General features: G+C 38.6%; 1 protein-coding gene across 1 annotated transcript in view; it reads right to left on the bottom strand.

Annotated features, from left to right (window-relative positions):
- mtmr11 (myotubularin related protein 11) overlaps positions 1–22,201 on the bottom strand; it is a 116,430-nt gene that overhangs the window by 33,775 nt on the left and 60,454 nt on the right. Inside the window, exons 3-9 of the mRNA XM_028794010.2 lie at positions 16,700–16,827; positions 11,021–11,093; positions 8,938–9,077; positions 8,506–8,590; positions 6,215–6,362; positions 1,967–2,054; positions 1,643–1,731 (exon numbers count right to left, since the gene is read on the bottom strand). Of these exons, the coding sequence (XP_028649843.1) occupies positions 1,643–1,731; positions 1,967–2,054; positions 6,215–6,362; positions 8,506–8,590; positions 8,938–9,077; positions 11,021–11,093; positions 16,700–16,827 (751 nt within the window). The remainder of the gene's footprint in view (positions 1–1,642; positions 1,732–1,966; positions 2,055–6,214; positions 6,363–8,505; positions 8,591–8,937; positions 9,078–11,020; positions 11,094–16,699; positions 16,828–22,201) is intronic.

Genomic DNA, 22,201 nt, shown 5'->3' with positions numbered 1-22,201 from the left:
ATGTCACTCAATATTCAAAATACCGGTCCCAATCACAGAGACATCAGTATCCACTATGAACATTCACAGTAGCAATGCCCGAGACATCCGTCTTGCAAAACTGATAATTATTGATGAATGTACAATGGCATCCAGTCACTTACTCAACACCATTGATAAACTTCTACAAACGTTGATGAATAATAATATTCCCTTTGGAGGAAAAGTTCTTTTATTAGGAGGAGATTTTAGACAATGCTTAGCTATTGTTCCACATGCCATGCGCTCAGCTATTGTTCAGTCCACCTTAAAATACGCAGACAATTGGCATTGCTTTAAAACAATACAGTTGGTACAAAACATGCGATGTCCAGATCCAGAATATAACAGTTGGCTAATACAACTGGGAAATGGTACACTCACAAATACAGATGGACTTCACCCAGATATTATTTCCATTCCACAATCCTTTATCTCAGACGACTTAGTAAAAGAGATATTTGGAACAGCAATCACATTAGACCAAATACCCCTGTTAACACAACGCACTATATTATGTCCAAAAAATATTAATGTTAATCACATTAATAACCAAGTCATTTCATTACTTCCTGGAGAGACACAGATCTTTCTAAGCTCAGACAAAGTTGACTCTGATGACGACAATGAACATATAAATTTCCCCTTAGAATATTTGAACACTATTAACCCTGCTGGATTACCACAACACGACCTTGCCCTTAAAAACGGAACAATAATCATGCTATTAAGAAACCTTAACACAAAACAGGGTTTATGCAATGGCACACGGTTAGTCGTCAACACCATGACACACAATGTTATTCAAGCGACAGTTCTTACAGGATCACATGCTAACAATACTGTTCTCATTCCTAGAATTGACCTTACAAGTTCTGAGGTAGAATTACCTTTTACATTGAAACGCCGACAGTTCCCCATTAAACCTGCATTTGCCATGACCATCAACAAATCACAAGGACAAACCATGGACAAGGTTGGCATCTACCTCTCTGAACCCGTTTTTGGACATGGACAACTTTATGTTGCCTTCTCACGTGTTCGCCGTTCATCTGACGTTAAAGTTAAAATTATAAATAATCCATGCCAAGGAAGACTCATTCAAGGACAAGACACCATCTTTACTACTAATGTTGTATACAAAGAAATATTCCAATAAAACATTAATATATGACAAACACTCTATTTGTTATTTCTATGGGCATCATCCAAGGCTGCACACTATTCTATATCTAATTCATACATCTGACTCTTTCTCATGTCCCAACGCCAGGGGTTGGCGAGCGAAGCGAGCAGGGGGCGGAGCCCCCTAGTTTTCTTTATAACTGGAGCACAGACAGGCTAAAGAAACCATGTTGAGCAACAGTGACTAATCAAAACTTTTCTTGTTTGTTGTAAAAATATAACATTTGCGCTAAAAGAACTTTTGGATATGTTTCTATTTTTAAAATGATGCTAAGCTCAAAGGTTTACCCTCTTGAGTGTAAGCCTGAGACAGTCACAAAGCATATGCAATACAGGTCTGAATCAAATATGGAAAGAAAATACACAGTACTGTATAAAAAAGCATCACAGTAGCATTATTATGCTTGAAAATATGTTGTCAAAAATCTCTCTCACACACCGGATGTCATCCTTCTCATGATACATATTGTTCTGGAAAGTAGCCATTCTAAGTAGATCTGATCCCCCAGGGTGGTGCCAGCACCATCGCTGTAAAAACATGGATAAAATGTGTCACAGAGTTTTACAATATCATTCAAATCACATGCACAGTTATTTGTGCTCAGAACAACAACTGGTGATTTATTTCTGCTTTAGTAATGTAATTAAGGAAATATGTTATAAGTTTGGATTTATTCCAGACATTAAACACAGCCACTAAAAAGGTGTATAAAAAATAAAACTATTCAACGTACAAGTTCACACAACAAAAAATAACACTTACTGGGATGCGTCCATCAGAAAAATGTGCAAATGTTTTTTTCAGGTCATTATCCAGAATCTGTTTTGGCACAACATTGAACTTCTGAAGACTATAAAAAGCAATACAGTTAGTTCAACACAGTGGCAGAAGTTTGTAACAGCTAATCTAACCTGATGAAATACTTGTGTAAAGTCTCATAACTATTGCTAATGCTCTTGAGAAGACTCTTTTTTTCTTATGAAACTGTGTTTCTTAAATGTGGTTAATGACATAGCTTTACATACTACACTACAAGGATAGCCAGTGTGATCTTCTACACCATGGTGTACTGGGCTGGTAGTATCACTTCAAAAGAGGCCCACCAAATCAAAAATCTAATTAAGAAGGCTGGATCAGTTATAGTACACAGTCTCAACCCACTGGAGATGGCAGCAGTGGAGGAAATTAACACAAAACCTATGGCCATTATGAACAATGCTACACATCCTCTCTAAGACGCATACCAAAAAACACTGCTGGGCACCTTGTAATGTCTAAAACAAAATATAAATACAAAATTCAAATGATAAAATTTTCTCATAATATACAGAAAAATGTATAATCATTGATTTTCCAATCTAATCATAACAGTGGAGTTATCAATTATTATATGAAATCATTCTTGTAGGAGCAAAACTAATAATAAGTATATGTGTCTGATAATACAGAACCATAAGTTTATTTACACACTGCATGCAAAAAAAAAGTTATTAAAACTATCAGATCTCTTGAACAATCTCTAAATGATAATGTCTGCTGAGCAAACAGGTATCACTAGCTAAGCAGAGGCAAGGCACGCTCCAATACGTGGCGAGAGGTACAGCTACTCAAACAGAGGGTGGCTTGTGAGTGAGGTTGGCCCCGCCTGGCTCCCTACTCCTGTGGTCCCGACCTCCCCCTCCCCTCAACCCGCAGTCTGTCTCTTGGATTTGCGCAAATAAATCAGTTCCTCAACCGAATTATAATACTTAGTGCAATGAGAGGAGTCGCAAAATCAACCAGAATATTCAAGCAAATTATAAAAATAAACCTGATTTAAATCAGTTAAGTAGTAAGCGGAAGGACATACAGACAGATAGACAGATGTTGGATTTTATGCAGATATATATATATATATATATATATATCTATGTGCATGGGAGGCAGCAGGGGGGTCTAGCTATCACCAAGTCAATTATGCTAATGCCTCTTCTCCATTTCTTACAGGAGCAGTAAGACCTAATCCTCTTTCTCTTCTGGCTCCAGACCACAACCCTTGATGACCTTGCTTCCGCTTCTCCTCCAGATGACCTGCCTCTTCCTTTCCCTCAGCTATAAAAGTCTATCACCTTTGCTCTGCAGTTAGTCCCTAATTGTGACTCAGTCTGCCTCCCCCAGGACACTAGATGGTGATTTCCCTGCAGCACAGCGGTGCCCCAGATTCCCGCAGGGCATCATAGGATCTGGAGTTCAGCTTCACAGCCCTGCTGGGTACCGTGGGTGCCGCTAGGAGACACTGCAGGAAGAACTGGGGATCTTTACGTTCTGTATAGCCCGGAAGTACTCCCAAGTCACCGGGACGGAAGTCCCGAAGTACTTCCAGGCTGAAGAAAAAGCAAGTTCTCCATCTGACCCAGAAGTGCTGCCAAGTCACATGAACGGAAGAGGAGAAGCACTTCTGGGTCAAGGACTATATAAAGGACTGCTGGAGACCCAGCAAGGGAGCCAGAGATGGGCAGAGTGTGACAGAGCTTGCTGGGTGGTGTGGAGGAGAGATTTGTGATTATTATTATTGTTGAATTGCCTGTGTATGGTGGCAGAGGTGCTTGAAGGCACTGTAACAGGAAGAAAAGAATTAAAAAATCTTCTTGGTGATTTTACCCTGCGTGCAATGTGTCTGTCTGTTGAGTGGAGAGGGGCAACAGCAACTCCTAGTGTCTTACAATAATTATATTTTCTACCCCATTTTGGCTGGTTCACATTCATAGGGAACCTGTGTCTGTCCTGGCAGAATACGCCACAAAGAAGATGCCAGATGATCATAGGGACAATAGCTTTATAATAGTTATATATCTTCATACTATTTGTTTCTGTATATTGCATGCACCCAATTTAATTGTTATACTCCCTTTTAATGTAACAATTTTACTTACAACAATCAAGCTTTAAAGTAACAATTTTACTTACAACAATCAAGTTTCTGTCTCAATATTAAAATAAACAAATGAAAATCCAACCCAACACTTTCAACTATTTATGCATTATGTGAGGCGTGGGTTATAAAAGAGAATTATAAATAGCATTTAAAATGTAATGCTGCCAAGTAAAAAAGCAAACATCAATGAACTAACATTAAAGAATAAAAAAATAAATAATTCTAGCATACGTCAAATGAAACCATTCTCATTACTTTTACTAAAATATTTTTTTATTGCTAATAACAATAATTTTCAGTGACTCTGTTGGAGTACAGTGAAAGCATTTCATTAGGAAATGACAATCATTAAGAAATATGTAATTCCCACTTTGTCAGTTTTGTAAAGAAATATAAGTAGAAAGAGAAACTAAGGTTAAGAATTGAAGGGATAGAAGTAAAAAGTACATTACTATGTAGTTTTATATCTGAATATTAGAACTAATTATCTTTAGAGGAAGAATCTAGACAGCGTTTGTAATCCAGTATGTGCTACCACTATACAATTAGAGCAGCACAGTATGAATTTTCAGGCATTTCAAAAAGCCAGTATCAAAGTGAAGATAGACATGTAGTTTTATTTGTGAGAAGTGATATTTTATAAAGTATGCTAGCGCTACGTATGATTGTGTCATTAAAATTGCCAAGGGAATCTATGCTCCAGGCATCTTGTGTTGCAGGAATGTTTGTGCTCCTCATAGAGTTTATCTCAGCAAACTTTTCTACAAGCAGGAGCTAAACATAGAAGAATCTAAAGAATCTAAAATGTGACACTATGTAAATGAGACTCAAAAAGAACAAGAATAATGTGATTTCTCTGAAGCCACTTCTGGGGCTAGTGTTCACAATTAAGAGTCTTTTGTCTTACAAATACCTGTATGAAATCAATGTTAGGTTGCAGCACACACAAGATGAATGGTGGAGAAAAGGCGAAGTATCAGTCAGATGACAGACATATTTAGAACAATCTATGCAGTAACAGAAATTTTCTTGGAACATGTTATTTTACAAGCAGTGAAGGAACAGGAGATTGTGAAGGTGGGTGAAAATTAAGAACTAGTCACAGCACAAACTTCCCTCATTAACTGAATGGTTTGTCCTGGAACCACACTTCATTGGGTTTAATTCCTCTTCAATGCTTAGTTTCTTTGCCCTATTGGAGAAGCTCTCGGCACCTGTGGGTGTCATTCTATTGCTAATTTGATTTGACCTTTGACCTGATTTTAGAAGCAGGTGCATGGAGCTGTGACTGATGCTTGTCAAGCTGAGAACCCAATGGCCTGCCCTGCAGTAACTGCAACAGATAGAAGCTGATGCAATACATGTTCACAGTGCCTTATGGGTACTTCGATACTTCCCTCTGCCTAAAGAACAATGTGCAATCCTGCAGCAGAGTGTCCATGTTCATTTGAACTTGGCTTCAGCTAGACTAATGGCAGAGTGCTGCACAGTGTGCGTTCAAACTACCCATTAACCATCACAAATGTGTTGTATTGTGTCAGCTTATATCTGTTGCAGTTACTATGTAATTTTCAAATTGCCTTCCCCCAGCCATCTTCAAATGTTGCTGCTGGAACAGAGAGTTTATTCTCTATTTGATGTGGCACTTTTGTATCCTGTTGTTCCCCTTTCTCTTTCTTTAAAAGTAACAGAAAATTGTTTACAGAAAAAAAAAGATTACATGTATTTTGTGAGCATGACATGTATGGATCACTAATCTGGGAAATATCTTATATGTATTTTTTTAGGAGCTGCTTGTGTTTCATCGCCAACATACAATATAAAATATTTGCTTTTATAGCCTGCGGTGGGCTGGCGCCCTGCCCAGGGATTTGTTTCCTGCCTTGTGCCCTGTGCTGGCTGGGATTGGCTCCAGCAGACCCCCGTGACCCTGTGTTAGGATATAGCAGGTTGTAGAATGGATGGATGAATGGATGCTTTTATAGCATAAGTGCAAATTTTTATTTTAGCACTAAAATACTCCATGTGAACAGATTATTAAACATAAGGATCTATATTTCCCACAGCTTCAATATGAAAAACAAAAGCCAGCGTACCTGGGAGCCATTTCAAATCGATCGTTAACTGAGCTCACCCTCCAGCCAGTGGCACCAGTACGCAACAATTCTCTCTCCCACTCCTGAGATCCCTCAAACCAGTTCATTAATGAGTCAGGCACTCGATTACTTAGCAATTGCTTCATCTCTGAGGGAAATAAACACAACCATGTTAGTTATCAAGACTCTGAATAACGCAAATTATTAATTAAAGGTAACATGAATTTAAAATTAGGAGTACAGTGATCCCTCGCTATATCGCGCTTCGCCTTTCGCGGCTTCACTCCATCGCGGATTTTATATGTAAGCATATTTAAATATATATCGCGGATTTTTCGCTGCTTCGCGGGTTTCTGCGGACAATAGGTCTTTTAATTTCTGGTACATGCTTCCTCAGTTGGTTTGCCCAGTTGATTTCATACAAGGGACGCTATTGGCAGATGGCTGAGAAACTACCCAACTTACTTTCTCTCTTCCTCTCTCTCTCTCTCTCTCTCTCTTGCGCTGACGTAGGGGGGTGTGAGCAGGGGGGCTGTTTGCAGCTGCTTCCTGAAGGACATGCTGCACGGAGCTTCGCATACTTAAAAGCTCAAAGGGCACGTATTGATTTTCTGTGGCTCTCTCTCTCTCTCTTCCTGCTCCTGACAGAGGGGGTGTGAGCTGCCGCCTTCAACAGCTTTGTACCGGCGGTGCTTCGCATACTTAAAAGCCAAAAAGCTGTATTGATTTTTTTTTTGACTGCTTGCTTTGCACTCCTTTGAAAAGGAAGATATGTTTGCATTCTTTTAATTGTGAGACTGAACTGTCATCTCTGTCTTGTCATGGAGCACAGTTTAAACTTTTGAAAAAGAGACAAATGTTTGTTTGCAGTGTTTGAATAACGTTCCTGTCTCTCTACAACCTCCTGTGTTTCTGCGCAAATCTGTGACCCAAGCATGACATTCTAAAAATAACCATATAAACATATGGTTTCTACTTCGCGGATTTTCCTATTTCGCGGGTGGCTCTGGAACGCAACCCCCGCGATGGAGGAGGGATTACTGTACTACATCTGTATTCAAAGCTAAAATTTTAAAAGTCAAGTGCATGCGGCATTACTTAATAAATGGTGGACTAGGGAGATCAATAATTTAAAAGCCTGGAAAACAATCTTATAATAATAATAGCTATTGAACTGACATAAACAACAGGACTGTAGTACAGCTTTCAGTGAAAAATGTTTGAGATTCTTACAAAATAACATCACTATTAGACTCTAAACAGGCCAGATAAATAGTCATGGGTCTATTTATAAAGGATACATTTGGTATCATTCAATTTGAAGGTATTACTCTAAAAACATGATGCATATGCATTTGCCACACAAAATTTGTGTTCTAAAGTTAAACATTTTCTTTAAATTTTAAAAAGTATCTTGCCTTCACAGGAGCTTTAGAATAGAGGCTAATGGGGCATGGGCCACCACCAGTAAATAAAAGCCTAAAAACTAATGAAAAAGCAAAAGTTTCAGTTGAGAAAAGGTAATCCTGTCCCTGGGGACTGAAAGATTTTTGCGGAAGAAGGCGCACACTGAGATGGTGTGCACATAGGTCTTCTTTAAAAAGGGCTGAAACAGATAATATTGGTGTTTTTTTGTTTAGAAATGACTCATATAAACTAGTTTATAATGTGTGTGTAATCAACAACAGCAATATTTTTATTTCTATAGCACATTTTCATACAAGAAGTGTAGCTCAAAGAGCTTTACACAATATAATGGAACAGATACAAGAGAAAATAAAAGTAAATAAAAAATATATAAAAATAATTTATAAAGAATCATAACACAAATATACAAGTAATAGAATCCTAATTAGAAAGTGTTTTAAGATCTATTAGAATAGGTCTGATCCAATGGTCAGAAAAAAAAAAAAAATTCCAGGGGTGAAATGCTGGAGAAAAAAAAAATTCTACAGGGGTGGGCATTCCAGTTAACATAATGGTGCTAACGTCAGTCTTATTATATTTAATCTTCATTTTAGACAAATCACAGTTCAATACTCAAAAACTGTCAGTAAGCTTTAAGCTTTTATTTTCTGGTTATGCCTAAGGCTCCATTAGCTTCTATTGTAAAGTGCCAGTTAGGGAAATATATTTTTTACAATTAAAAAAAAAATTCTTAAAATAAAAATTTGTGTGGCAAATGCATATATAACATGTTTGTGAAGAAATAATAATAATAAGTACTTTGAATTAAAAGACTGCTGCAAGCAAAATATCAAAAGTTATATGTTTCAAGGGTTCTAACATACCTGAATTTCCAAAAATTGATTTTTGAAAGGCGTAAGGAGCTCCAGGCTTTACTGGTTGGTAGGTCCTTGCTATTGTAAGTGTTATCTGTATTATTAAAACATCTCATTAAAATAGGACTGATATTCAACAAATTATTAATTCTTATTATGTGCCGAATAACTCATCAAAAGACTGATGGCAAGCAATGTTTCATCTGTAAAATATCAGAGAGAAAGCTTTCCCGACTACTAAGCCAGCACATTTACTTTGTATTAACTTGTATATTAATAGTGTGTTTGACAAATTTAATGTTAGAAGACTCCATAATTCAAAACTAAATCTATCAAAATATAAATACTAATGGCTATTATGCAAAGAATACATTTAGATGGTAAGCATGAGGCGATCTGCTGCTAAAATAACATTAATTGGTCTGGTTTGGGTACACTTACTTCAATAGCCTGCAAATCTGATGTCATCCTTTCAAACTGGAAGTGAATAATTCTGAGATCCTTGCAATAAATGATTAACTCTTCAGGTACAAACTTTAGATGTGAGCTAGGTGTTATAATTTTTGTTTTCAAAGGATTTCCTATAAGAGAGAAAGTAAAACTCGTTAGAACTATTTTCTGTTTATCTTATTTTACTAACTTATTATTTGAAAAAGGAAAAAAAAATCACAAATATTTGGTATGCCCAGACACTTTTGATACACTTTATTAATACCTTAATTTGCTTTGGGTGCATGTTTAGCAAAAGCACCAGCAAACTGCTCAAAATAGAATGCAATTAAATGTCTGTACTTAAATGTAGGATTTTACTACATTACAAGATAATCAAAAATGTGACAAGGACCTCGAAAGATAATGTCTATTTAAATTAGGAAAAATACATGGTTAACTTTTTTTAAAAAAAAAAGAGGAAAATCTAACATTTATTCCGTAATAGGTTTAAAAATGAGTACTGTTTGTGCTTCTACAAGTGTTACCTGACATGCATTTTGGAAGGGGCTCAATTGTGATGCAGATGAACCCCAGAAAGGTGGCTTCTAAGTTTTTGCAAAGAAAATGTACAATTTTGCACAATGTAGTATGGCTTCAAACTCTGCCCTGGGAGATGGGTGAAAGTGTTTTGCTGAATGGACACAACCTCACTTACTGTAGTTGGGAATGAAACATGAATGCTCCCACTCATCTAATCCAGCCATCCACACAACACTATACTTTGCAACACATCTTTTTTCATGTCTCAAATTTACCAATCCATTAAGCTGTTCAATTTATTTAAGACTATGGTGACACAGGAATTAGCTTCATTGGCATTAGACTACTGCCTCACTGATGGCAAAATTCAGTTTAATATGGTTAGTGAATATCACATATATTTATATGTAATATGAATTCATAGGAATATTGAATGTGACTCAGTTATGAAGACACATTTAGTTAGGATAAAAAGAAGGTTAACATCTCCAACCAGAAATCTCTTAGCTGTTTAACACTCCACCCCGGTGTAAAAGTTGGAAGTGTGGGGTGAAGGTTGGGAACATGCACTGATACAGTGCCTTGCTGCACCCACCACACGACAAAACACCTCAGGATCCCAAATTAGGACCCAAGTACAGCCGTGCAATGGGTGATACCTCAGCACCACATTAGTTAGAATAGAGTGGAGTAGTGTGAGGTTTATTTACAGTGGCTGGAGTGCCAATCCTGCCACCAATAGAGTGGAGTGAGGGGAAGGAGCCAAAAATTTTTATCTACAGTATACAGTATAAATTAAGACAGGATACATATATACATTGTGTCACACACATGTGTTTAGGAGACAACTAAAGGGCTTGAATACATGTGATTCCATGCCAGACCAGGGGGTGGCGAGGAGCACTAATTTTCCCTCTCAATCTTTTGCAGACCATTCTAGGGAAATCCCGCCCGGTTCTGGGGCAGCCAATGACGTCAATTCCGCTTCCGGTATTGATGACATCACTTTCTTTACTGGCCTTTAAAGCCGCCATCTTGTCTCAAGAGTATCAGTTCTGTTTTGGACTCAGTTGTATGAACATGTCTTGCTTTTTGAATCAGTTTTGCAGCCGGGAACAATTATACGGGTGGCTGCCCCAAACCTTCTCAACGTTTGATGGTCATTACAATTGGTATATATATATATATATATATATATACATATACATACAGTATATATATATATATATATGACACAGAAATAAATATTAATATAGTTATAGATATGCATTTGTTTTGTATTTGGTTACATTTTACAGCAGCATCTAACCATGTTATTTCAGATTACATATTTGTGAGAACTGTTATTGAGGCAATATATTTATTCAAAGGAATAAAAGGAAAGAGCATGTAATATTGTGAGACTGACTTTTATATATCAAAGAAGCCTAGATAATTATCATTAATAATTATGCAGATGATCTGTAACTTAATGCATTTTAAAACACTTTATCCTAAAAAGATATACAGTTAGATGTTTTGTTTGATTTCTGATTATACGTAGTATACATACCAGCTACCACTCTTTCAATGGAGGCCAAAACTATATCTTGGTCCCTGAGGAAGACTGGATCGGAGCTGTCAGCCTAAATGCATGTGAAGAAAAATAAAATTAGCTCTATTACTTTGCTATTCTTTTGTAATTTTAGGCTAAAGTGTTTCTAAAGCATTCCCAGTGATATTTGAAATAGTCAAATGCTACGTCTTCTTAACTTAAGCAAGTACGTAGCATTTTATTAAGTTAATTTAAAATTAACCAAGCACAAAATCAAACTGTTAGCTCTTTCCAAAAGTAAATAATTAGAAATTGTGCACTATACAGACATGTATCAATGCATGTAATTAAAACCAGCTCTATGAAAAATGCTAACTTTAATTTATTCTAACATAACTTTAACATTAATTCCCTTTTTAAATCCGAATGTCTAAAGACAAACAACAAGGTGTGGATTTTATTGGTTTGGTTTTTATCAAATATTTACATAAGCTGCAGCATTAACCAGAAGCCATTCTTCAATGTTCTTGTCTGTTGCTAACACCTCCCTTGATTTTTAAAGCCTCTGACTGCTTTCTATTACCTCTAGAATAGGCTTAACCTTAATGTTAATTATAGCACATATTCTCTCAGTGCTTGAAGGCAAATATTGCCAAGGTCAAGGTCTACAAGATTAGAACTGTGGGACTGAACATCTGTGCAGAGTAGTCACTTAGCTATCACCTGGTCAGTACACTCTTATGTATGAAAATGTTGTCATAAAACCTTTGATAATGCTACAGATCATTTGACTGTGCATACATTTACAGCTCGCTGGACTAGGTGCAGGATGTCACCCTATTTACTCATATATTTTTGATGTCATCCATAATCAGCTTTATTCAAAGAATGTTAATACTTCACATTATTCTTTGGCCAGTTATTTGCAAAGCTCCCACAGTGCATTTGGTTGTGTATACATTAAACAACATTCTCATTAGAACAGATTCACAAAATCTTATTTTCACAAATTTGTTATGTCATCCACAACTGAATATTTTTGAAGACTGCTAATATTCTACCTTTTTTTGCAAACAATTACTCATAATAAAGAGTCATAAAGAGTGGAACATGTTAACTCTTTCATTGCCACTGGTTTCATGAATGATCTCTGGCACTGGCATGAGACAATATAGACATCATCAGTTACCAGATCACATACTTTCTATGCTTATAAATCTGCATCACTGCCTTAATTAGGTAGCTATTGCAAATTAATAAATTATGTCCATAAAAAAGATGTTTAACACAGTGCCAGGTTATAAATTTGTGTATATTGTATATTCTACAGTATATATGTCTTGATAAAACGGTACAGCATCTTACTTTTTTTACTATAGTCCCGGCCAGAAGGACAACATGCTGGAGGAAGCAGCATAATGTATGGGCACCCCGGACAGGATTAGTGCTGCTCCTGAGGCAGGGATATTGGAAGGACAATGGGAGACTGCACTGTGGGGGCAAAGAGTCCCTCAGTGGACTGGTGGCAGCTCTGCTGGCATGCCCCCAGTTGGAGCTCCCAGAGGTTCATGAGAGCTTCAGTCCGAGAGGGCAGCCTTGTTGGGTACCCCAGCCAACCAAAGGCACAGCCATGAGAGGTATTGCATACTTTATGGCTGCTCTGCTTGGTCCAGAAGTGCTTCCAGGTTGCAATGTGGAGTACACCAGAAGTACTCCCGTGTCCAACAAAAAAGGAAGTGGAAGGACAGAAAAGGGAAGGATCAGAATGTATCATATATTGTATGGCGCCCTGTACACTGAGGGCAATGAACCCAAGGAAGGCTGAGTGACCTAATGGCATCTGTGGATGAGTCCTTTTGGACTGTGTGGATCAACTGGCTGGGGTCTTTACCAAGATCTTCAACCAGTCCTTATGCCAGTCCACTATTCCACCCTGCCTGAAGTCCTCTATTACAGTTCCACTGCCAAAAACAACTACCATCAGAAACCTGAATAACTATCATCCACTGGCACTTACCTCTGTGATCTTGAAGCGATTTGAGAAACTGGTCAAGACTCACATCATTTCAAGCCTCCAACCCATGTTATACATACTGTATAATAGTGTGCTTAAAGGGCAAACAGATCTACAGGGGCCATCACAGCCACAACTCTCCATCCTCTCCTAACCCACTCGGAACAGTGAGGGAGTTACACTAGGCTGCTCTTTGTAGACTTCAGCTCTGCATTTAATACTATACTCACTCACGGACTGGTGACCAAATTGACAGACCTGGGACTATCCCACTGTATATGTCTCTGGATTGTGGACTTCCTCTCTGATCTATCCCAGAGGGTAAGAATAGGTTCCCACATCTCAGCCCTCAGCCTTAGCACTGGTTCTCTGCAGGTCTGCGTGCTGAGTCCACTTCTCTTCATCCTCTACACCTATGATTGCTACCCCGCATATTCCAGCAGTGGCATCATCAAATTTGCAGATGACATCACTGTAGTGGGGATCACTTCTGGAGTGAATCAGTCCATTTATCGGGATGAGGTGGAGCAGCTGTTTATGTGGTGCAGAGACAACGATCTGGTTCTCCACACCACCAAAACGAAGGAGCTAATCATTGACTTTAGAAAGAAGAAAAATGGACATTCAGCCCCTTTTCATTGGTTAGAACTGTGTGGAGAAGGTCTCAACCTTCCAGTTCCTGGGTGTGCACAGAAAGGAAGAACTGACATGGAGCACTAACACCACAAAGCTGATAAAGAAGGCACAGAAAAGACTTTATTTTCTGAGGATCTTCAGGAAGAATAGTTTCACTCAAAAACTGCTTATGTCCTTTGTGACAGATAGGGGGCGCTCTTGCTCCCTTGAACCTTCGGATCAGATGCCAGACACCAGGTAAAAGTCTAACAATTGACTTTATTACAATAAATAAGTGCACAAAGCACCCTCCTCTCCATAATACTCATACACAATAACAATAATCAAACACTAGTCAATCCTCCACTCCCAGACGCGTTGCCACCCTTCCACCCAGCTCAGCTCGACGTCTGGGATCTCCCACAGTCCTTTTATAGTCTGTGACCCGGAAGTGCTCCTGAACTCCCTTTCCATGTGACTTCTTAGCACTTCCACGTCAGATCCAAAAGTCTTCTTTTCATCCTGGAAGTACGTCATTCCTACTGTCGCTGTGACTAAGACGTACTTCCGGGTTATAGGGCACGTAAGAGTCTCTGGGCCTCCCTGCAGCGTCCTCTAGCGGCCCCCATGGTATCCAGCAGGGCTGTGGATAGAAACTCCATTGTCCAGGATTTCCTGCTGGTCTTCGGGGCACCTCCATGCTGCAGGGAGGGCTCCATCTGGCGGCCTGAGGATATCCATCCATCCATTTTCCAACCCGCTGAATCCAAACACAGGGTCACGGGGATCAGCTGGAGCCAATCCCAGCCAACACAGGGCACAAGGCAGGAACCAATCCTGGGCAGGGTGCCAACCCACCGCAGCCTGAGGATATTGGCCGGGATGAAAGGCCGGCCATATCCCACACCTTCTATTGTTGCTTTATAGAGAGCATATTGACAGTTTACTGCATCTGTGTGTGCTTTGCCAGCTGCACTGCATCAGAGAGGAAAGTGCTCCAGGGGGTCGTCAATATAGCCCAGAAGATTATCGGATGCCCTCTCCCATCCCTGGAAGATGTTTACAATTCTCATTCCTCTAAAAAGGCCTAGAGGATACATAAAAATCCATTCTATCCCAGTCACTCCGAGTTTGAACTGCTGCCCTCAGGCAGACATTTTAGGACAACAAAAACACGAACTAACAGATTAAAAAACAGTTTTTATTCAAAGGCCATGACTATGCTAAATGCTGCTCATATTGCAAAACTTTAAATCATGCAATGAATGAATACTAGCAGAACATGAAAAATGTCTTGTATATGTGGCATGTTGTGTATATTCTTACTGATTTTATATTCACTTTTTATTCTGCACTGATAGATCAGCATCCACTTGTGTTGTATGAGTGCAATTTCGTTGTACTGTATATGTGCCATAATAATAAAGACTTAAAGAATAAAAGAATGGTGTTGTGCTGTGCAGGACTGACTGGAGAACGCCTATAAAGGTACTCTATCAAATAAAACACCTTTATTTGAACCCCGGACTGTAATTTGGTAGTTGTTTCTGGTGTTTAGGGCTCTGCTATGCCACATTATATACAAGACACAGTGGTGTCTTGGGAATTCATTACTGACCATTTTGGCTCATTTTCCACAATTAACTGATATTGTTTTGTTTGATTTATTTTTAAGTTGTTTTGGTACCATCACATTGCTTGTTATGTTTTCATGAGTGCTGCCATTTTATGTGTTAGTTGCATGAGGACCATATTGTTTGTAGAAACAAATCCCCATTAGTAGTTATGTGATTTCTGACCTAAGAAGTCATTACTCTTACCCTTTAAAAGATCGTAAAACATATAATCTAACTTCTGAACTTTAAACTTCCAACTAAAAAGTATTTTTGGCTTTGTTTGACTCTGTTGCCGGTTTTGATTTTGAAGTTTTTGTTACTATATATGTTCCTGTGTACTGATGTTTTTCTGCATTTGTGAAATTTAAAGACACGTTAGTCTGGTGAGTGTCTCACAGAGTCTGGAAGAGAATGCGTAGCCACTAACTTGCTTTCTGTTTCCACCTTTAGGCTGGAGAAGGACAAACATGCAAAGGAGTGACATCATTTCCTCTCCAAGACATGCTCTAAAAGCAGCCCTGCCACCGGACGTTGTGGTTCATTTGGAAACCAAGACTTACTGGAGAAGGACACCTTGAAGTACAAGTCACCAAGTCAACCCTATTGAAGCCAGACTGTCAATATTTCACAATATTTCCTTGTCATCATTCAAACTTCATCATATTATATAGGGATTCATTATCTTTGACACCAGTCTGTTTTTTAAAACACACAGTACACTATAAAAAACTACTTGTACAAGCTTAAAAATATAGAAAATATAGGATGGTTTCTAAATACAGATGATGCTGAGATTTTAATTTATTTCTAACAGAATTGACCCCTGTGATGCATTATTCACAGAATTTGACACTCAATTTGATAACATGCGACTTTCGTATGATAAGTAAATCACAGCTCCAGCTCACTGTTGCCTTCAATTTTGTAGTATTTATTTACTTTGTTTTCTTATTAGCATACGTACGTTCTTTGAATTTTGTCAAATAATAGAACAACACTTGGTATCAATGTATTTTAATTAGCACTTTCATAATGTTATTTGACAATGCATATTTCAATGACATTCTCTCATTCTGAATGAAAACACAGGATTAAAAATTTTTCTAAGCCATCACTACAAACTCCACAGGGTAAGTGACAAATAAAAAATATTTTTGGATGGAATATTCTTTTAAAGCACAGTAAATGAAATCATGGTAAGTAACAAATAAAATTATAGAAATATTATAGTGCTTCAGTTAATTGTCATATTGTCTCTATATCCTTATACCTAAGCAAAGTTTTAGAAGCACACTATATTTAAAAAGTAATCGTAAATTTAAAATAGTCTAGTATGTTAACAAGTTAATGTCATGTTTTTTTTTTTGTACATTGCTAAAAGAACTTTACAAATAGTCTAAAATAATAGAGCAAAATGTTTTAATATATGAACTCTTTAGCTTATGAGCTCACCTCAGTTTTTTGGTCTCTTTCTGGTACAAAGACGACTCTGAATGTTGTACAAAAAAGCTGTCCTTTTAACATTGTTCCTCCTGCATCTTGCCTTTTTACAAGAGGTGCTCTTTGAAGAACAAACTCTCCTGAAGAAAATAAATACATTAGAATCAAACAAGGCATTACAGTAGCAAAGTAGTTAGCATTGTTGAATTACATCTGCAGGATTCTGGATTTGAATTCATCTTGGGGTACTACCTGCTTCAGACTGTGGTGGAGAAGATCAAAACATTTTCAATCACAGACCCATGGTTATTGCTTTCACTGGCACCCCAGATTCCATTAAAGATCTCAGAATGAAGAGCCTCTGGTTAGCTTTCTTAATCATAACAGGAATGACCTCACTTGTTAAAGTTGTTCAAATAGTGGTGCACAGGCATTTGAAATTCATATACTGTATATGGTAATCTTAAAAATAAGAAGCAAGTGTTTTTAGGCTGAGAACTTTTACACTGTAATATTTTATTTATGTGTACCTGACAAGTGAAAAATAAAATCAGAATAAAGCAAATATTATCAGCTATAACAATGTAGTCAGAAGTCAAGCAAAATGACACCTTTTATTGGCTAACTAAAAAGATTACAATATGCAAGTTTTCAAGACAACTCAGGGCCCTTTCTTTTTAGTTAGCCAATAAAAGGTTTGACTTCTCACTGTATCCATAATGGCTAACATGGTAAAAACCCCTAGTACTACAGCTATAACAATTTAATCTAGATTGTCATTTTTTTTTTTAATATTAAATTTATTAGAGATGCTGAGTATACTGGGAGAAGGATGCTAAAGATAAAGCTGCCAGGGAAGAGAAAAAGAAGAAGGCCTAAGAGAAGGTTTATGGATTTGGTTAGAGAGGACATGCAGGTGATGGATGTAACAGAACAAGATGTAGAGGACAGGAAGATATGGAAGAAGATGATCTGCTGTGGCAACTCCTAGCGGGAGCAGCCAAAAGAAGAAGAAGAAGAAATTAATTAGTTTTAACAATTTTTGAATTCACTCGATGATCACTTCACCTGCTCTGCCATTTCTAGTCTGGGATGCTATGAAACCATGCTAAGGGAAAAATCCTGCATACATACGCATGCGCGTGACACTGTGGTTGCCCTCTTATTTGAAAATGTGCCTCATGTTCAGTTACTGTCTGGACTTGATCAAACAAAGACCATTTTCTAGTGAGAGAACATTAGTTTCTCTGACAGTTTCTTTTCATGGGTGTCATTGACTTTTGCTTTTCACTTTATTTTTGTTTCTAAGTTCATCTTTTCCTGTTGTTTTGTTACCTAATTGTTTTTGTCCTCCAGTGAATTGAACTCTCTCCTGACTATTCTTTGCCAAAAAACATTCTCATTCTAGTTATTTTTGAAACTTTTCTTCCATTCTAAATACTTTTATCTCAACTGATATTATAGCTAATAATACATGAAATCCTTGGTAATTTCATAATTTCTCCTGTTATATTGATACTGACCATAGAAGGCTCTAAAGAATAATGGGGAAAAAAATAATTACACTTTTATTATTCTGGATAAAATTTCTAAAAAAATACTTTCTTATTTGCCATCAGGTCCATTGAGTTATAAGAGGGGAAACTGATTATTTGTCATGAAATAGGTCTACACTTGTTTTTTAGCTATGCCTTGTTTTTTTCAGCAATTTTTTTTACATTCTCAAGAACACGCTTGAGTCATTCCATCTCTAGTATATACAAAACTAATCCATTTTGTGAATCATGACGTCTTCTGATTCCAATCAGTTTAACAACGGAAGCACCATAAAACCCATCACTTAACAGGAATTCTCATCTATGCTTTCCTGTTTTTTTCCTTAATGTTTTAATTTTAATTCCTACATTCACTATTGTAAGAAGCAAAGTAAACAATTCCAAAACACAGCAGCACATCACAACTTTTTGTGAATTGTGATTGGGAAAAACAAAAGACCAGAAGAAGCAAAGTCCGTTCCCATGGAGATCAGGACCTAAGTTATGCGGAGCCAAAGAGACCAAAAGAAAAAGAACAGGCCTTTGTGAGAGGAGGAAAAGAAAAAAAAAACAATTGGGAGAGTAGTCATTACTAGACTTTTTAGGATATTAAAAGCTGAAAGTCTAAGTAGAATCAGAAAATAACCCCATGGTAGTAATTTGTTAAGCATACTGTGCAATAGTCTGGTATCGAGTAGAAGCACATAAACCTACCAAACACCTGTTACTACCTCAAAAGGTTTGGTCTCTGTTTCAACCTCAAAAAAAAAACACTAGTGTAGAAAAGGAATATATATATCAGAAATGACTTAATGATTTAAAACTTGCAGTTAGTGCTTTGTTATGCTGATGCCATAATTTCAAATTGCACTTCTCACTTATAATACTGGTACTGCTACTACTACTACTACTATTACTGAAGAAGGGCAAACAAGTTATGTTAGGGGCTTGTGCATTTTAAAAAGTTATTTCTAAGGTTATGACATACTTTTACTTTAAAACATTTTGGTATGGTGTTTACCATGTAAAGTGGTATACACAAAAGAAATATAAAAAATATTATATAAAGAAAACACAAATAATTAACATTGGACAACAGAAAAAGCCACCAGAACAGTGGTACACATTATATTATAAATTTAGTTGCCGATTAGATAGATAGATAGATAGATAGATAGATAGATAGATAGATAGATAGATAGATAGATAGATAGATAGATAGATAGATAGATAGATAGATAGATACTTTATTAATCCCGATGGGAAATTCACATTCTTCAGCAGCAGCATACTGATACAATAAATAATATTAAATTAAAGAATGATAATAATACAGGTGAAAAAAACAGACAATAACTATGTATAATGTTAAATATTAATGTTTACCCCCCCCGGTGGAATTAAAGAGTCGCATAGTTTGGGGGAGGAACGATCTCCTCAATCTGTCTGTGGAGCAGGACAGTGACAGCAGTCTGTCGCTGAAGCTGCTCTTCTGTCTGGAGATGACATTATTTAGTGGATGCAGTGGATTCTCCATAATTGATAGGAGCCTGCTGAGCGCCCTTCGCTCTGCCACAGATGTTAAACTGTCCAGCTCCATGCCAACAATAGAGCCTGCCTTCCTCACCAGTTTGTCCAGGCGTGAGGCGTCTTTCCTCTTAATGCTGCCTCCCCAGCACACCACTGCGTAGAAGAGGGCGCTCGCCACAACTGTTTGATAGAACATCTGCAGCATCTTATTGCAGATGTTGAAGGAAGCCAGCCTTCTAAGGAAGTATAACCGGCTTTGTCCTTTCTTGCACAGCGCATCAGTATTGGCAGTCCAGTCTAATTTATCATCCAGCTGCACTCCCAGATATTTATAGGTCTGCACCATCTGCACACAGTCACCTTTGATGATCACTGGGTCTATGAGGGGTCTGGGCCTCCTAAAATCCACCACCAGCTCCTTGGTTTTGCTGGTGTTCAGGTGTAGGTGGTTTGAGTCGGACCATTTAACAAAGTCATTGATTAGGTCCCTATACTCCTCCTCCAGCCCATTCCTGATACAGCCCACGATAGCAGTGTCATCAGCGAACTTTTGCACATGGCAGGACTCCGAGTTGTATTGGAAGTCCGATGTATATAGGCTGAACAGGACCGGAGAAAGTACAGTCCCTTGTGGCGCTCCTGTCCACAATGTCAGACGTGCAGTTCCCAAGACTCACATACTGAGGTCTGTCTTTAAGATAGTCCACGATCCATGCCACTAGGTATGAGTCTAATCCCATCTCTGTCAGCTTGTCCCTAAGGAGCAGAGGTTGGATTGTGTTGAAGGCGCTAGAGAAGTCTAGAAACATAATTCTTACAGCACCACTGCCTCTGTCCAAGTGAGAGAGGGATCGGTGTAGCATATAGATGATGGCATCTTCCGCTCCCACCTTCTCCTGATATGAAAACTGCAGAGGGTCAAGGGCGTGTTGAACCTGTGGCCTAAGGTGGTGAAGCAGCAGCCTCTCCATGGTCTTCATCACATGTGATGTCAGAGCAACAGGCCAAAAGTCATTCAGCTCACTAGGACGTGATACCTTTGGGACTGGGGTGATACAAGATGTTTTCCAAAGCCTCGGGACTCTCCCCTGTTCCAGGCTCAGGTTGAAGATGCGCTGTAGAGGACCCCCCAGCTCCGATACACAGACCTTCAGCAGTCGTGGCGATACTCCATCTGGACCCGCTGCTTTGCTGGCACGAAGTCTCCTCAGCTCTCTGCTCACTTGCGCTTTTGTTATTATGGGTGGGGATGTTTTTCCTATGCTGGTATCAGCAGAAGGATGTGTGGAGGGTGCAGTACTCCGAGGTGAAAGTGAGAGTGGGTTAGGGTGGTCAAACCTGTTAAAAAAGTTGTTCATTTGGTTTGCTCTCTTCACGTCTCTCTCAATGGTGGTACCCCGCTTCGAGCTGCAGCCAGTGATGATCTTCATCCCATCCCACACTTCCTTCATGCTGTTATTCTGCAACTTCTGCTCCAGCTTTCTCCTGTACTGCTTCTTCGCCGCCCTGAGTTGGACTCGGAGTTCCTTCTGCACGCGCTTGAGCTCATGCTGATCACCGTCTTTAAAAGCCCTTTTCTTCTGATTCAAAAGGCCCTTGATGTCACTTGTAATCCATGGCTTGTTGTTAGCATAGCAGCGTACTGTTCTTACTGGAACTACAATGTCCATACAGAAGTTGATGTAGTCAGTAGTGCAGTCAACAACTTCCTCAATGTTCTCATTATGAGATCCCTGCAGGATATCCCAGTCTATAGTTCCAAAAAGTTCTCTCAGAGTATTCTCAGCCTCCGGGGTCCACTTCCTGAATGATCGTGTGGTTACAGGTAGGACTCTAACTTTTGGTTTATAGTGAGGCTGAAGCTGAACCAGGTTATGATCTCCTTTCCCAAGCGCAGGCAGCGGGGTGGCGCTGTATGCGTCTTTAACGTTTGCATACAGTAAATCAATAGTCTTATTTCCCCGGGTGTTACAGTCCACATACTGGGAGAATGCAGGCAATGTTTTGTCCAGCGTCACATGGTTAAAGTCTCCAGCGATTAGCACAAGCGCCTCAGGGTGCTGCGTTTGTAACTTAGCAACAGCAGAATAGATGATGTCACTCGCTGACTCCACGTCTGCCCGAGGAGGAATGTATACAATAACAACAATGACATGTCCAAACTCTCTGGGCGAATAGTAGGGACGTAAACTTACGGCCAACAGTTCGATATCCCTGCAGCAAGTGGAGATTTTGACGTTAACATGTCCAGAGTGACACCACCGTGTATTAACATAGAGAGCGAGTCCTCCTCCTTTGTGCTTACCACAGGTACTTGCATCTCTGTCCGCTCTAACTGTGCTAAACCCGGATAGCTCCACGTTGGCATCTGGGATGGTGTTATTTAGCCACGTTTCGCAGAAACACAACAAACTGCATTCTCTGTAGGTCCTTACATTTTTCACCAGCG

Source organism: Erpetoichthys calabaricus, chromosome 2 (genome assembly GCF_900747795.2).
Source record: "Erpetoichthys calabaricus chromosome 2, fErpCal1.3, whole genome shotgun sequence".
NCBI lineage: Eukaryota > Metazoa > Chordata > Cladistia > Polypteriformes > Polypteridae > Erpetoichthys > Erpetoichthys calabaricus.
Note: the sequence above shows the minus strand (reverse complement) of the source record. Positions and strands in the feature narration are given on the sequence as shown.